The 18232-nt window shown below is 36.5% G+C and overlaps 1 protein-coding gene across 6 annotated transcripts in view; it reads left to right on the top strand.

The window, feature by feature from the left end:
• USP15 (ubiquitin specific peptidase 15) overlaps nt 1-2782 on the top strand; it is a 123085-nt gene extending 120303 nt beyond the window's left edge. For 5 of the 6 annotated variants that reach the window (XM_008148737.3, XM_008148735.3, XM_054718913.1 and 2 more), the window contains one exon: nt 2320-2782. In XM_008148737.3, coding sequence (XP_008146959.1) covers nt 2320-2502 — 183 coding nt within the window. In that variant the 3' untranslated portion in view covers nt 2503-2782. Of the gene's footprint in view, nt 1-2300 lie in introns of all 6 variants that reach the window. The other variant, XM_054718912.1, reaches the window with a different exon arrangement.
• Nucleotides 2783-18232: the final 15450 nt, after the last annotated feature.

The following is an 18232-nucleotide window of genomic DNA, read 5'->3' as shown; positions in this document are numbered from 1 at the left end:
TCCTGGTAGTTTTCAACATGAAAATTGGAGTTTTCTAAGGAAAATAATAACTTCTTTTTATAATAAAAAATTTTCTCTAGAAAATAGGCTCAGACATTTCTAGACTACTTAAAGTCAGAATGTTAAAGTAGGAAAAAAAAAAGTCCTTTAAGGGCCTTACTATACATATGATTTTAAAAGTAAAATCTTATCCTTTATGACAGTTAAACTCAAAATTACATAATTAGGTAAAAGAAGTTTTATATATATATTTTAAATTAACCCTATGTATTTGTTACTTTAATATTTTCTAAATAGCAGAAAAATTAGGAAGCTACATCTAGTCACACTTGCATCAGTTTATCAGTTACAGCCAGAGCCAAAATATTGCATTTGTTTTGCTTCCCATCAGAGCAGATACTGACTGATAAAAAGATGACTTATATATTCTAAGAAGAAAGTTAAGATTTGAATTGTTTCCCTACAAATGTTTTATTTTTTATGTATATGTAACATATATATATATATATATATATATATATATATATATATTATGTACTGTTGCTTATCTCCTTATAGCTATAATAGAGAACAGACTTGAACTCTAATATTTTTTAAAATGTGTATATGCCTAAATTGACTGTACTTCCGGTTCATATTTAGACTTCTGATTTCAAGTCATGTCTCTCACTTTTCAATCCTGAAATAGCTTGCATCCTTTTTCAAAGTCTTTGACAACACTGCTCTAATCTTGCCTTCAAATAAATATTTTGTTTATATATAATAGATGGATTAGATGTTTCCTTGCATCTTAATAATAATGGTTCTTCGTTTAGTCAACAAGTATTTGAGTACCTTCTATATTTAAAACTATTTAAGCTAGGTTAAAAGACAAATATCATTTCAAGAGGTTTACAATCTAAAGATGACAGATAAGTAAATTAACGATTATATATGATAATTGCTATTAAATATTTTGACTGCATTGAAAGGAGGCAGCTGTCGTATGTGATTTGGGGTTAAAGGAGACAGGACCACTGCAGGGAAGTTTGCCTAGAGAAAGTAGTGTTTAACCTGAGTCTGCAAGTACAAATAAGAGTAAATTAGACAAACGAAACAAAGTATTCTACGCAAAAAGAACAGTACCTACAAAAGTAAGGAAGCATGACAGAACATGGAAACAGCAAATAATTCAGTATTACTGAAAGAAAAGATTCTTGTTAGGGATATGGGGCAGAAATTAGCTAAATTTGGAACTCAGATTAAGACAGGTGACTCTTTTATTTAGACCCTTTTGTTTTTAAGGCTGTGAGAAGCATTGGGTGATTGTTAAGTAATAGGACATTATTAAATTTGCATCTTAACATCTGTCTGAGAACACTATAGAAGATAGATTGAAAGGCACTGAGAAAAGCAGAAAGGCCATGTTCTGCCTCCAGCAGAAGGGAGGCTGTCATGTAATTTAAGCAGTAAAAGCTTATAAATCTACTATATTGTCCACCTGAAACTAATATAATAGTGTGTGTCAACTTTAGTGGTAGTAACTGTATAGACAAGGGGAGAATGGATTTATGAGATTTACCAGATAGAGTTAAAAGAACTTGATTAAGATTAGATATAAATGAAGATACAAATATGAATAGAGATGCAAAGAGGAAAAAATTACAATTTACCAAAATAGGAACTAAAGAAAGAAAATTTGCATTGAAGTTTGAGGTGCCTGTATGATAGCTATGTGGAATACTCCTTAGGTATTTGGACTAAACGGATTAGAGTTCAGGGGTAAGAACTGGCTTAAGTTATAAGCTTGAGTTATGGGTCTTAGGTGTGCAGGAGAGTAAATGATAAATATTAGACTACCATTCTGGCTGAGGAAGACTTTTAATGTCAAGAAGTCCGATAAATAAGGACTCCTTCAGGATACACAGTGATGGTTGATGGAACAATAGCCTTAAGACAGAAATTAGACTCTACAGCAAACATGGAATGATGTGATTAGTATTAGAAAGAAGCTCCTTAGAGACAGGAGGGAAGAAGGCATAGAATTCTATTTCATATTAGAGTAACTAGATTAATCTGTTATATTGTTGCATTTATTCACCTGTCCAACTAACTTAGAAGAGAATAAAAAAGTTAAAATTCCAGTGACCATTCTATTTTTATAAGTAGAAGTAATCTTCTGTTTAATCAATTTTTGTAACTTCCATCTGACTGTGTGGTTTTTTTATATTTGATGTATGCCTTATCACCAAAATTGGTTGCTAGGTAAAAATTCATACTATATTTAATGTGACCTTTGAGAATCATGACCTTTTTAACAGCCTTTGCTTGTTTTAACAGTCCAAAGCAGCATACGTACTCTTCTACCAGAGGCAAGACACTTTCAGTGGAACTGGCTTTTTCCCTCTTGACCGAGAAACTAAAGGTGCTTCAGCTGCCGCAGGCATCCCGTTAGAAAGTGATGAAGATAGCAATGATAATGACAATGATATAGAAAACGAAAATTGTATGCACACTAACTAATGAAAGTCCTAGAAGCCATAAAAGAGAGACTTTCTTGCTGGTGGTATCAATTGAAATGAAGTTATCCACCACATTAAACAAACGTCTGAGATGGGGAGTTTCAGATAACTGAATGTAAATCCTTTATCAGATTTTAACTTGTGCAGTACTTGAAGTGAAACACAATGAAAACTTTAACAGAAATTGTCTCTTAATACATTTACAGTCTTGTATTTACAAGCTAAATATATATAGGAAATCACAAATAAATCCCTTTTAAGTTTGCTGCTGTTTTGATGAATTATGTTTTCTTTAATTTTTTGGATGTGAGTTGATGACAAATGTTAAATTTGTGGATGTTGGTCATTGTTTGCTCTAATAATACTGCAAGAAAAATATGGCTGAACTTAGTTTTTGAATAATCTAGTTCATGTGCATTAGGCTGCCACATATACTACTATAATATTTAGCTGCAGTATCAATGTGGCATAAATACTGCAGTAGTATCCTTGGAAAACCAAATTTTCAAACTATCCCTGGTAATCAGTGTGGGCCTATTAAAAAACCAAATCACGATAAAAGAAACTATCTTGAAAAAGTTATTTCCTTTTGTAGTATCATTAAAATCATCTTATTGCTACTGTGGAAACAGGTTCTAAATTTCATGCTCCATCTGAAGTCATTTTTCAGTTAAATGTGTTTTTTTACGGCTATTGGGATCTATTCCTTAGACATTCAAATTCTTTTTTACTTGCTTAGTATTAAAATGCATATTTTTAATCTGGTGTTGGTCCCAAATTAAAATTTTTGCTGTCTGTTTTTCTCTACCCCATATTTTGGTCATTTGGCAACTTTTAGCTCTCCCAATTATTGTAATATAAGAACAGACTTGATAGTATTCTTTATCCATAGTAATAATTACACCAAGTTTAGGATGAGAAATTTTTTTCATATACTGGCCTTTAAATCATTATTGGACAATTGGCTTTAAAGGTAGGTCTGTTAACTTTCTTTGTGTGTTCCTGATGGAATTCACCATAGCCTTACAGCTTTTCTCAGAAGGTAACTTGCTATAAGAGAATTGGCATTTGCATGTTCCAGAGTCAGAACCTATACAGTATATAAAGCATACAAACCTTGAATTTGATTTTAGTTCACCACATTTAAGGATCCAGGATGCCAAAAATATGTGTGAACATTTGAAACATTTTTCATTTGCTGCTTTCCCTTTGATCTAGTTGAAAAGAATGTATTGTAAATTGGCATACAATACTGCCTTTAATAGAAAATCTAAATGCTGGGGCACATTTCACATATCGACTACCTGAGAAATTGCTTTGTGTCCTACTGTTATTAAAGCAAAAAGTATAATGTTCTTCACTTGAACTAATCAAATACAATAGATTATAAATTGTGTATTGTAAATAAAAGTTCACTCTGTGAGTGCACATTTTGGTAAATTATTTATTTATGTTAGCATTTAAAAGTTTTAAGAAATGCATTTGACCAGGAAAAATAAATGAGGTATGTTGATCATGGCTTTGCTTTATACCTTGATATTAAAGCTGGTTTTACATCCTGGTATTTTAAAAGCTGCTTTGTTTTTTTGTTTTTTGTTTTTTGTGTGTGTGTGTTTTTTTTTTTTTTTTTCTTTTTTTGAGGGAGGGGTGGTTTTCTTTCTTTTTTTTTTTTTCTTTTTTCTTTACTTTTTTTAAATGTAAACTAACCTCCTGCATGACAGAGGTTAAAATTTTGTCTGCACTTGAGTTCACTTGAGTTTACATTTGAAATGTGCATGTTTATTTATACAGATTTCAATAAAGCTATTCAAGGCCTTATTTAGTCTTTTATTTCTTACTTTGAATCTTTTTATTTAAAAAATCCCCTATTTTATGGGTAGGTGACTGATTATATGCTAGACTTTATAGTTACCATATAGTTAAAGATGGAAAGGAAAGCATGTCAGAGCAAAGTGAATCCTACTGTTTAAGGGCATGTTTTAAGTTGGTTTTTTAAATGTAAACATTCATTAAACCAGTGTTTGTGTACCTACTAATCACTTCTAGAGTCTTGAGAGTAAACAAATATCCCTGCAGTTACAAAGCTTGCAGTCTTTCTGCTCTCTACCAACCAATAGACTATATTTCCATTTTTATGAGGTTGAAAAAAAAACACTAAAATTAACTTTTTCTAGCCCTAGATTCCAGTCTCCACCCTAATTGTCCATAGAGACCATTTCTTTTTAATGCCTGTAATTAACTATTACCACTAAAAGAAGTATGTTTTTTCATTGGAAATGATGTTGTTAATTCAGTGGAATTTGTCAAATTCAAATGACATGATCAACTGCAAAAAATAAACTGTAAAAAATGTGCAAAAGGCTAATCTATACTCTAAAATTATATCTTCATCGGTAATATAAGGTAGTAGAGATATATCTATTCTAGAATTCTTCTTCTAGCTTTGCTATTTACTAATCATATGACTTTTTATCTCTCCAAGTATGTTTTTTTTACCCGTAAAAATAATGATAACAGCAGCATTTATTGAGTACTCACCAAGGACCGGCTTTTATATTAAAGTGTTATATCTGTTTTCTCATTTACCACAATAGCTATGAGGTAGGGACAGTCATCCCATTTTTCATATGGAGAAACCAAGGTACAAAGCAGTTAAATAATACTCCCAAGTTCACATGATTATGATGTGGTGGAGTCAATAATTTTTCCTCAAATGTATGTACTACCTCCCACTGTTAGAGCCTCACAAGATTGTTGAGTGCTCACATGAGCTCATGTATTTTATGGGACGGTACTTTGTGAACTATGTGGTATACTCATTACTGATTTCTTCAATCTAATAACTTTGCTTCCAAAGTACCTTCAGCTCAGTATTTGAGTTTTGAGTAAGAAAGATACCAGCTGGAATATTGATTAACCTTTCCCTTTTGAAATTCAATTTATGTACATTTATTACCATTTTTACTAAATTTAAATGTTATATGGCAGTTTCTCTCTTATCTTGTCCATCTAACTTAAGTGTACCTTTTATATTTTCCCAAATGCAACCCTTATTTTCAGGACTTTTCCTTCACCTATACTTTAGCTTTAATTAAACTATGAAAAAGCAGTAGCCTGATCTTTTATTTAAATGTCTCACTTTCATTTATAATCTGTGTGGTTTCAGTAGTCCTTTTATTCTTGCTTTCCTAGCAACTAGATATGAAAACCATTGATTTGGGCATAAAGAAGATCAGTAAGTACTAAAGCTATTGATACAGTGCTTTTTCATCAAGTATGTAATTTCATTGAGATGAAGACATAAGAAACCAGAAGAGAAATTGCAGGGAGAGGGGGGCTCATGCAGTGGCTTACCAAAGACGGTGGGGGAGGCATACCAGTAGAAGCCTTCTACCCCAGAGAGGAGGAATGTACTGTCACTGGTGCATCATGATAATCAAAAGCAGGCTAACTTTGAGTCTGTTTTATTAAGTTCTTTACAGACAATGCATTTCATTACTGCCTGCTTCCCACCCTCCCTACTTGTATAGTGTAGATGAACACATGTCTCCCAATTTATTTTTTAAGGTAGAAATGTGAAGAATTATTTTACGTTAGGGGAAGGAAAAACAAGTTTGCTAAAATCTCAGAAGAGTGAGGAGGAAAGGAAAATTTCATTTTTGGAGCCAAAGAAGTGAACTGGAAATTTTTAAAAATATTTTTTTACTCTACAATAAAATAAAGTTGTTTTTGTTTTTAAACAGCTTGTCTTCAAAATGTAATTTTGTTGATAAATCCCAAATAATTCTTTCAAATACCAGAAGATAAAGAAAAAAGAATTTGTTTGCATCATGCTGACATATATTAAGTTGCAGAACTATACTATATTGTTTTATCAGACTTTTCTAATGAGAAATACATATGATTTTTATGAGCATTATTCTAGTTTGGGGGGGGCATTTCAATTCAATCTGTATATTTTTCATGTGCTTAATTGATATTTACTATGTATTAAGAAAGGAATTTCCAAAAAGCTCAGGCAACAAAACTTTCATTTAAAACTGAATTAGTATATTCAAATTTTTATAAGCTACATAGATAGGTTTTTAAATATCAGAATTGGAAAGATAAATATACATGGCAAAATTAAAATATTGATCAAGCTTTATTTGCACTAATGATGGGGTAAAGAATTTTAAAATTGGTAATGTAAAACAGACAGTACAAAAATTATTTTTAACAAATATATGCATTCTCATCCCACATTCTACCATGGTATAATTATATCCCAGCTCTGCCTTTGGGAGCCTGGAAATAGCCAGGGTTGTGAAAAGAAAAAAGGTTATTAAAGGAATCCAGAAAATGTATAAATTGTTAAAATTAAAATGACATAATATTTCAGACTAGACTTTCAAAGGGGAAAATCAAGTGGGTTTTTAATGTCATTTTTTCTAGAAATGTCTATTAAATGTGATCATACAAAGCAGCTAAGAATACAGTTATCTCTGGAAATTGTTCTTTTAAATGGAAATGCTGTAAATATAAGTGCATATTTTTAATATGCACAAAATCATATTTTGAATGTTTAAATTGTATTACTGATTAACTATGTTTACTGTAGAAAATCATGGTTCAAGTTGGTGCTCATTTTGCTCAGAATTTTCCTTCATATCAGGAACTTTTGGCTTGTTCTATATACTTCGGTGAAGCAATGGAATTAAGTCTACACAAAAGAAAATAATAAATACGGAAACATCCCAACAGCCTTTTCCCATCATGTTTATTCTTACATTTTTTTAAATAATGAAAATACTTAACATTTCCCAAACTGTTGTTTTAAACCTTGAATATTCCTTGCTTTTTAATTCTTAGTTAAAATCTTTCAGGATTCTTAAACTTTGTAACACCTTAAACAGAAGTCACTCCTTAAAACTTCTTTATAGTATTTATTTTCTTTTAAAACATAAAGGAACATTGTACATTAACAGACATTGTAATCGTTCCTCTGTGTATTGATTCTTAGATACACTAGGTTTTAAATAATTTAGACATGTATTGAAGTGTTCTGCTTGTGAGCCTTCACTCTTTCACCTGGGCCTGCTTGCTTCTGACCTTGAGTTCTCCCTATAAGTAGTGAAAGTATTTAATTCTTTATAGTGAGAACCATCTTTCTATTATGTCAAATGGGTATTTTTTTAATTTTCTGAGTTCATCAGCATTAATTGCATCATGTCCTTTTAACTCATTTCCCACAGGAAGCTCAAGGTACTCAGGTATTTTGTTCATCCCCTGAATTCCTTCATTCCTGTGGTGGATTATCAGTGTCCTGAAAATTACTTAAGCGAAAGCTACCTACTAATATGGATTATTTTAGAATTTCTCTCACTCAGGGGAAAAACTTTTTTTTGTAAATATGGAGAAATTACAATTCTCTTTCATTTGAAATGGAATTCTCATAGGACTTCTAAGTATTAAGTGGTTTTAATAAGATAAAATTTCAATTTATAAAATTCAGATTTACATTCAATTTTGAGCCATGTATCTTTTGCATAAGTTGAAGTAATACTGCAGATTCAAACAGTGAACATCAATAATCATAGATAATTGGGTAGTATATTGGCAGACTAAAATATGGTAGGAAGCATATTTAGAACCATGTCACCACATTTAGCTCTAAACAAGACATTTGCTTCTGAATTTCAGTTTTCTCAACCATAAAATGATATCATTTCCTTGCAAGGATTCGGTGAGTTAATGGGTGTGGAGGTATAAACTTCCAGATTTTGCAAAATAAGATAGTGTTTTCTAGTATGGACAACTAGAGTGCGCTATAAGTCCATAAAATACTTCCTCAATGAAAGGTTCAAATTCAGCTTTTGAAGTTATAAGGTATATATTTACATATTTTTAGCAAAAGAATAATGAATAGTACAAGTCAAATTAATACTTGCTCATTTGTGTACATTTTCTCCCTAGCTCCTATGAAAGACTTGGAGCAGAAGTCTTGGTGTTATGGTAAGCTTGAAAACTAAAATTTCATACTGGATACTAGAATCCAGTTATATACTAACAAATAGGACTTTTACAGGTGTTTATGAGCATAACTTCCCAGCCTTACACTTAAAGCCTTTTTTCTGTCTTCAGCAGATGATGGATTATGTTGTCTTTTTTCTCCAATTTCATAAATCATCTGAGTCTGCCCGATTGGTGTGGCTCAGTGGTTGAGCCTTGACCTATGAACCAGGAGGTCATGGTTTGATAAATTCCTGGTCAGGGTACATGCCTGTTGTGGGCTTGGTCCCCAGTGGGGGGTGTGCAGGAGGCTGCCAATCAATGATCCTCATCATTGATGTTTCTATTTCTCTCCCTCTCTGAAATCATTTTTTTTTTTTAATTTAAGAATTATTATGTTAGCACAATCTGAGATAGTCTGGTTGCTGTCAGTTCTAGCCAGCAGGGGAGAGGATTGTCCAGCTGTATGCTGCAGTTTATTTTGATTTTTCCAAGACCCACATTAAAGAAGTGCTTTCAATTTGATGTATGAAGTCTTTTTAATTTTTAAGCTCTATAACTGATGCATAATAAAAATGAATATTTGTACTGTCAGGTTAAAACAGGTAAATTGGGCCCTAGCTGGTGTGGCTCAGTTGGTTGGGCGTCATCCCATGCACCAAAAGGTTGCTGGTATGATTCCAGGTCAGAGCACATGCCCAGGTTGCAGGCTTGATCCCTGGTAGGGGATATGCAGGAGGCAGCCAATCAGTATTTCTCTTTCTCACTATCCATTCATCTCTGTAAAAATCAATAAAGAAAAATATTTAAAATAAAAACAGGTAAATTGGAATAAGTTTCTACTGATACAACTCCATTTTGTTTTCCCACAAAGATTTGGCTTCTTGGAACTGCAAATAACAAAATTTTCTAGCATTACATTCAGCATACAATCTCAACTAGGAATAGGAATGAAAGCCATATACTCTCAAGACATCAGGCCTCACCAAATGGGCAACCTTGGGCTTATTATTTAACATCCCTGAGGTTTTGCTTAAGTTTGAAAAAACCAGTAAAGGTCATATTGGACTACCGAGGGAACCACACCCTCAGGGGTTGTGGACATTATGGGAACATGTCCAGTTGATATTGAAGGCCTAAGCAAAGGGTATCTATCACTTTGCTCTCTGAGTTCTTGGCTTCCTGCACTCACAACTGTTATAACAGGCCATGCATTCCCAGAAGACAGACCCAACTCAACTGTGATAAAAAGTTGTGTTTCTTGTATGTTTCCAGGGAAATTACTTTATCTGTTTGTTTGATCATGGAAATCTGACATATTTGTCAGAATGACTCTCCGGGTTCTCACCACCCCTGTGTCTGCTAGGACTACTCCCATCCTCAGGGCCTGCTTGATAGTTGCATGATACAGCCCTTGTCCCTTTCCTTTTATCTGGATAGATAAGGGCCTTGTAGACATGGGATTTCCCATGAAAAACCAAGCCTAGACCTGGAGTTCCTCCTTGTTCTGACTTCTCAAATGCTGGAAAGCTCTGCCTAATACCCTGTTTCTTTCCATGACTTAACCCTAAGACTTGCATGTGCCTCTTGAGCTTCAGGATCTTGAAAGCCCAGAAGGTCAACTCTATTTTCATCTGAACTTGGGCTCTGCACAGAAGCTGGTACTGACTTGGCTATTGGCAGTGGGACTTCCTGCCCCTTCCTGTTTGTCACCGAAAATAGCTCCTTATGTTTTTCCCCATTTTCCTTCGGAAGAACCCTGTGTTCTGTGGCAGAACTGGCTGAGTCTTACCAAATCTCGGGTAATTCACTGCTTGGGCAGGTTGGTTCTCTCTGACTTTGGGAATCCTTCCTTTCTTTCTGTCCTATCCCACCCCCCAGCATGCTGTCCTGCTTTGGGACACCTAGTTTTCACTCCGTCATTGAGATTGCACTCTTTTTCTGGCTCGCTCTTGTAGCCTAAAGTTGAGCATGCTCCCACAGGCACAGATTGCTTTCTCTGGCCTCCTTATCAATGGCAAGTACCTGGGAAGCTGCTGGGTCTCTACTGGCCCCACTCTGGGATGACAGTCAGAGACCCAGAAGTCAAACTGTCTGAAACTATGGACAATGCAATCAAATAGGCCTGGGTTGGTTCTTGGGCTGAGTGTCCAGTGTTGCCAGGAAGCTGCTCTTTAAAGCATGCCTATCCTGAATCTAGATCTTGGACAGTCAACCTGCTTAGTGGTGTGGGGAATTCCTTGCTTACTGAAGCCCCTAAACCACATAGATGCCTATCTACCATACAATAATTTTCCAGGTCACTAGTTCTTACAAAGTCTCCTGAGAGTTGTTGAGAAGCAAGGGTCTATTTGGACCTGACTATTTCTTGGGTCTCTTTGACCCCTGAAATCCCTCAATTTCTTGTTAACATGTTTTTCTCTAAAGAAAAAAACTCAGATGTTTATGGAAACAGCTCTCCTGGATGGAAGTAAGCCCACAGTCTTTGAGGTTAAGTTTAGTTTTCTGCACCCTATATATATACTTAGGAAACTTCTCATCTCCTTTCTCTTCTCCTCCTCCTCCTCTGAGTTCCCGTTCATTAACTCTTGGGATGCCTTATGATTGTGGCTGAGAAGCATGGGGATCTTTTCCCCAACGTTTTCCTGGATGCTTTGACCATGGTAGAAATATTTAAAGCCATCTCCACCAACTTCTTCCAGACATGAAAATTGAGCTCAATAGAAATGCTTCCCTTGACCATGGGGCTGAAAGGGACAGGCTTTAGCCCCCAGTGTCTGAGATGGCTGGGAGCGAAGAGGCCAGTCAGGAAGGTTGCGTGAAGCTGACCTCCATTTAATATGGAGGATTAATTCAGACTGAGTCACGATAAAGAAATAGAGGCTGCTTGTGATGGTGTAGAGAGGATCAGTAATTGGGGAAGAAAAGATCAATGAACCAATGGGATTCACAGTTTGGGCCATGATTGGTAGGTGTTTATGTTCTGAGAGAGGGTGTCAGCAGGTGAGAAGATGTAGTTCACAGACAAACTGAGGTCTAGTAAGGGAAGGGGCCAAGAATCTGAGTGTGCCTTCATGGGAGAGGAGAAGAGGCAGGTTGTGAAGGTAAGTGAAAGTCCATTACAAAAGTGGAATCAGTGGGGAAAGCACTTTGCTGTAAGAGAGGTTCCCAGAGGTAAGAATAAAAACAGAAAGTGAGGGCATGGTCACGCCCAGAAGCAACAAATGCTCTGGCAATGGAGAGGAGCGTGGGTTTGAGAAAGAGAAAGATGGGGAGAGTCAGGCTCTAATGACCAAGAGGACTCTGGTGGCAAAAATATGACAACTGATAGAGAAGATAATAAAAAGTAGAGCCCAGCAGGCTTGGTTCAGTGGTTGAGTGTGGACCTATGAACCAGGTCACCGTTAGATTCCCAGTCAGGGCACATGCATGGGTGTGGGCTCAATCCCCAGTGTGGGGCATGCAGGAGGCAGCTGATCAATGATTCTCTCTCATCATTGATGTTTCTTTCTCTCGCCCTCTCCCTTCCTCTCTGAAATTAATAACATATTTTTTTTAAAAAATTAGAAAATGAACAGAGCTACAAGGCAAGGGATACCTCTGAAAAAGAGAAGAGAAAACTATGGATGTGAGGAGGAAGAATGGGAGTATGAATGTGGGGCCAGGGTCAGAGGGGTGGTAGGATTAAGGCTAGATATGAAAACCAAGATGTAAGGGCAGAGGATGCTGTGAAATAAGGGTGGAATGAGAAAAGAATAAAAAGAAGAGGACAGAGCAGTCAGTGATGATGGCACCTCTTGTCAAGAGATTGTCAAATAGAATAGTGTTAGGGGGCACCCACAAAGGAGTTGTTGACTGGCTTCTAGGTAATTTCACCTTAAACATCTTTGCTACAAGCATTTTTGCTGCACAAAATTGGCTGTAAGGCAAATTATCCATGAAAGATAACTGGTTTACATCTGGCAGAAGATGTATTTTGTCAATTTGGTTTTATTTCTCCACTGACAAAGCTCTCACAGTACTCCTAATTTTATATTACATAAATCTTAGCCCTCAGAATGGTTTGTCCAGTTACACGTAGACGTGGTGGTTTTAAAGTAGTGAATGGTAACAACTACATATAAACACAGATTGCAATGCTACATGTAAAGCCAGATTGCATTCTATACTAGAAAATTATCACATGTCAGTTTGCAAATTCTTCAGGGAGGGTAGTCATCCCTCCCGCCCCTCAAAACCAAAAGGTCACCAAGTTATGGCAAATATAAAAGAGGCAGCTACTAATTTGCAACATTCTTCCAGAACATGAATTATAGGTTTTTTTAGTTGGAAACTGTTGCCTCTCGTAATGAAGAAAAAAAATTATAGCAAAAAAGAAAAAAAGGGCAATGCCCAACAAGAAGATGGATCAACAAGTAAAAAAAGAAAAATATGCCCTAACCGGTTTGGCTCAGTGGATAGAGGGTCGGCCTGTGGACTGAAAGGTCCCAGGTTCGATTCCAGTCAAGGGCATGAACCTTGGTTGCAGGTACATCCCCAGTAGGAGGTGTGCAGGAGGCGGCTGATTGATGTTTCTACCTCTCTATCCCTCTCCCTTCCTCTCTGTAAAAAAAAAATCAATAAAATATATAAAAAAAATAAAAATAAAAATAAAAAGTATGATACTATGAATGAAAGACTTTGAAGAATTATTCTTGCCAGGTATTCATGCTGGCTTCTCAAATCCTTGTGTCCTTTCTGGCTGGGGAACTTGAGATCCAAGATGTATTATTGAGGATATTGAGATCCACAGTCAGCTAGGGCTGCCATACAAAATAATACAAACTGGGTGCTTACACAAGAGAAACTTATTTTCTCACAGTTCTGGAGGCTGTGAAGGTCAAGATCAAGGTATCCACAGGTTTGGTTTCTTCTGATGTCTCTATCCTAGGCCTACAGATGGTTGCCTCCTCACTATGTCCTGAAATGGTTGTCCCTCTGTTGTGTTAGAGTCTTAATCTCTTTTTATAAGGATGCCAGTCATACTGGATTATGGCACACCCATGTGACTTTATTTTACCTTAATTACCTCTTTGAAGGCCCTATCTCCATATCATTATATTCTGAGATACTAAGGGTTAGGACTTCAACATATGAATTCTGAGGGGACACTATTCAGCCCAATGACACACAGGGTAAGTCACAACTAATTTGGTCACCCAGACATTTGTCTCTTGTAACACAGTAATTAGTTACTTTGATTCTATTGAATGGGGCTCTTCTGATTCTTTTCGGATTGATTAACACATTAAGCGCCTTGTCAGTCACCGGTGACTGACACTATACTTTCCGTTTGGTCAGTCTCTGGCCACCAGCATATCGGTGAAATCGGATATCGCGGGCTAAATGGAAAGGAAGACAAAACAGGCTTGGCGCTTAACATGTTAAGAATCTTCCTGGACAAAAGTTATGTTGGCTCCTTTAAAAATTTAAAAAGAAATACAATTGTGGTAAAATATACATCACATAAAATTTACCATTTAACCATTGTGTAGTATTAAGTATATTTACATTGTTGTACAACCAATCTTCAGAACTTTTCAATCTTGAAAAACTGAAGCTCAGTACCAATTAAACAATAACTCCCCATACTTTCTCCCCAGCCAGCCTCTGGCAACTACCATTCTACTTAGGTTTCTATGAGTTTGACTACTCTAGACACCGCATGTAAGTGGAGTATTGTGGTATTTGTCTTTTATGATTGACTTATTTTACTTAGCATAATGTTCTCAAGGTTCATCCATGTTGTGTCAGAATTTCCTTATTAAGGCTAATATGATTCCATTGTGTGTGCATACCTCATTTTGTTTATCCATTCATTTGTCAATACTTGGGTTTCTTTCACCTTTTTGGTTACTATAAATAATGTTGCTATGAATATGGATGTACAAATATTTCTTTGAAACCCTGCTTTCAGTTCTTTTGGATATATGCCCAGAAGTGGAATTGCTGGGTTATATGGTAATTTAATTTTTAATATTTTGAAGAACTGCTACACCTTTCCTTAGAAACATCTCAGCACTTTTTAAAAATATGTTTTTGTTGATTTTTTTAGAGAGAGAGGAAAGTAGAGGGATAGAGAGAAAGGAACATCAATGAGAAAGAAACATCATCAATCGGCTGTATCATCAATCCCCTACTGGGGATGGAGCCAGCAACCGAGGCATGTGGCCCTGACCGGGAAGCAAACCACAACCTGGTACGTGGGTTGATGCTCAACCACTGAGCCACACCAGCCGAGCTCAGCACTTTTTGAGTATGGATTTAATCCTGGAGAGAAATTCTTGGCTCTTCTCTGTTTGAGTGAGAATTTTCCTGAATGGAAGTCATCTTGATTTTTTTTTTTTTTTTTTTGTTATTCGTTTGGTTGATTTTTGTTGGTTTGTTTTAAGTGAGAATTCAATCCCTCTTTCTGTTGAGTGGATCTTCCTGGCTCTTTCCTGTTGAATTTTGGGAATCCTCCTAGATCTTTTGTGAGGTCTCTTTTCTTTATTTGAATAAGAGCCGAATTCCATGAGTAATTCTCACCACCAGGCTCCTCTCCTCCTGATTAAATGTTCCACCACTATGGCACTAATACAGTCTAATATCTCCAAAAAATGTCAAAAGTTTACAAAGAGTAGTTTGCAGCTACGGTGACCTCTCTCTGCGGTTCTTGATATCTCCCCAGGTTGGTTCATCTGTGGGAGGCCCTGGCATCCAAGTATCTAAAACCCCCTCTACATGATGGTCTACTCTTGCTATGAAGAAGCTGAAAAGTAGCTTACTCGGTCTTACTTTTATCAGGCCATTCAACAATCTCAGTCTACTTTACCTGAAGCTATTTAACCTCTCAAGGATCCACTTGTCCTCAATCATTACTCCGTCATCTATTCCAACCTCCAAGAAATTCATACCTGCCTCCTTTTCCTCTCCTCCATCTGCAACTCCAAACTCCTTCCTGGCTCCCTTTCTACCATGTCCTGACCCACCTCTATCTCCCCACCCATCCCCAAACCTATTCCTACTTTCCTGGCTCCCCAGCTTTCTATAGTTACTCAAGACCCTGGCCCTGGTACTTGGACCTCAAGGAAGGAAAGTTGAAGGACCTCAATTGTCCTTCCATAAGTAATTTTTAAGCATTGGTCTCAACCTGCCTTATATGATAAAGGATTTCCCTGAACCATAAAAAAAAAAAATACACAATTCAGATTAGTTTTGGGGGCATATTCTCCAGGACTTTCTGACCTTTATCAACTAGTCAAATTTTTGTGGGTCCTGGAGAAGCCTTCTTATGGTTTGAAAAGACCAATGAAGACTCATAATTAAATCAAAACAAAACCTAGGTAAATCATACAGCTAATCAGAGTGAATAATAACTCTTGGATTTTATCCCTTCAGAACTTCCCATTTCAAATGGACTGGTCAAAGATTCAAGAGTACAGATAATAAAGAGACAAATCAGTCTCTAATTATAGGCATATTTATTATTTTATTAAAAACATCTGGAAGGATTGCCCAGGCCTAAACCTGATGACCCCATAGTGTCCACTTTAGTTACCAGCTTTGTTAATGGGCTCTGCAGATCTTTGAAAAGCTATTTAAAAACATCAATATTAATTGGTAAAATGCTCCTTTCTCTGAAAGCCATGCATAGGCTGATAAATGTAAATCCACATAATGCAAGCTCTTGGCTCTTCAACTTAAACAGGTTGAATAAAATCAAAGGTTGGGAAGGACCACCAGAGGGCACAAACCTTAAGTTGAAGAAATGAGAAAATAATGAAGACTGCTGAATGAGGTTGCACTTTGTCAAAATTAAGGATTTCTTTTCACTGAAGGACTGTGTGAACAAAGTTAACACACATATAGCAAGTTGGGAGAAATCATTTATACTGTCTAATACTGATGAGATGCTGATATCTAAAATATATGAGAAATGTCTCCAAGCCAACAATGAGGAAACCAATAGAAATATGGACAAATTCAGTAAGTGCACAAAGAGATGTACAAAATCATTACAAAGTAGATAAATACAAATTAAAACAGTGAGAAAAGACTTTAATCCATCAGACTGGCAAAAAGTAAAAAGTTTAATAATGTGAAGTGTTAGTGGGAAGATGGAGACACAGGAAACCTCATGTACTGCTGGTGAAAGATCAGATTCATTCACCCATTCTATAAAGCAATCTGACAGTTCCTGGCCTAAATATATATATGAATATAAAAATATAGTCCAAATATATATGTAAACTAGTGACCCGGTGCGCAAAATCACGCAAGTCCCGGAATCCCTCCTTGCACACACAGCCCTGCCCTCCTGCCCAGAAAGAGTCCCGCGGCCGCCACTCCTGCCGCCACCCCGGAAGGCAGGACCCAGAAACCTGCCTGCTGCGCCACCAGAACCCAGATACCCACCCGCCATGCCAGCGGGACCCAGAAACCCACCCGAGCCTCCGGTCAAGTCCTCCAGAGTCAAGTCCCCGCCTACCCGCATGCCTAGCTGCACACACAGCCTCCTGCTGATCAGTCATTATGGCATGAGGGCGTCATGACCATTAGCATATTAGCTATTTATAGAATTATATTACGGATTTTGTATATGTATATAGTCTAAATGTAAATATATAATTTATATACATATATTTACATGTGTAGATATATAAGTATTTAGACTATATTATATATTTAAGAGAGAGATTCCTAAGTTTATTTTCCTTTCAAAATGTTTTCAAAGAATGCCCTCACTTAGCTGTGTTTCCTGAGAGAGTTCTGAGTTAGGGAAACAAAGGCAACTGTGTGTCGGTCCTTCAGGGAACTCCCAGACAGATCATAGCAGACAATTCCTTGGGTACAAGGTCCACTTCGCTCTTTCTGGTACCAGGTACTCAGACCAGACACATTAACTGTGCTCTAGAAGAGCCACACAGCTATGCTGGGGAAGTGGGTGGGACAGGCCAAGCTAAAATACCACAAACCTCTCCTACTGGTTTAAGTCACTTTTTTTCTTGATTCAGAGTTCTTTTGATTGCTGTAAGCCTTTGACTATTTACCAAAGTCTGGCAAAGTTGATCCTGAAAGTTTTTTTTAAATAAATTAATTGGTTGGTTGGTTGGTTGGTTGGTTGGTTGGTGTTTTTGTGAAGGTTTGGGCCCTGGAAGCTCCACATTCCACCATTTTGACTAAAGGCTGGCCTTGCCAATAATTTTTAACAATAAAATCAGTTGCCCACAAATGTCTTACAATAAAAATGTGCAAAATTCAGTCAGTGCATAGATGTCATGAGGAAAAATAGTCACTGGCTATTCTTGGCTCTGTATTAAAAGGACACAGAGCTCAGGCTTTTTGAGCACCAGTCATACTTTAAGCAGTGTGCTAGGAATTTTACATTTATTACATCATCATTGACTAGCTTGGGTTATCTGCTGCCTTGGGCATTTCTGTAAAACAAATAGGTTAGATCATCTCTAACATTCTTTCTACCTCTAATCCCCTGTAACTCAAAAAAGATCTTGCATTGTGTCTTGAAGAACCAAGGTATACTTAGCATTAAAAAGGAAAAAAGACAATATCAATTCCTGAGTCCTGGCCGGTGTGCTAAATGGTTAGAGCATCAGCCTGTGTGGGTAGTGATTTCAGGTTCGGTTCCAGTCAAGGGAAACACGCCTGGGTTATGGGTTCTTTCAGACCCGGTCCGGGCAAGTTCGGGGAGGCAACCAGTC

The sequence above is a fragment of the Eptesicus fuscus genome, chromosome 7, assembly GCF_027574615.1.
Source record: "Eptesicus fuscus isolate TK198812 chromosome 7, DD_ASM_mEF_20220401, whole genome shotgun sequence".
Taxonomy (NCBI): domain Eukaryota; kingdom Metazoa; phylum Chordata; class Mammalia; order Chiroptera; family Vespertilionidae; genus Eptesicus; species Eptesicus fuscus.
Note: the sequence above shows the minus strand (reverse complement) of the source record. Positions and strands in the feature narration are given on the sequence as shown.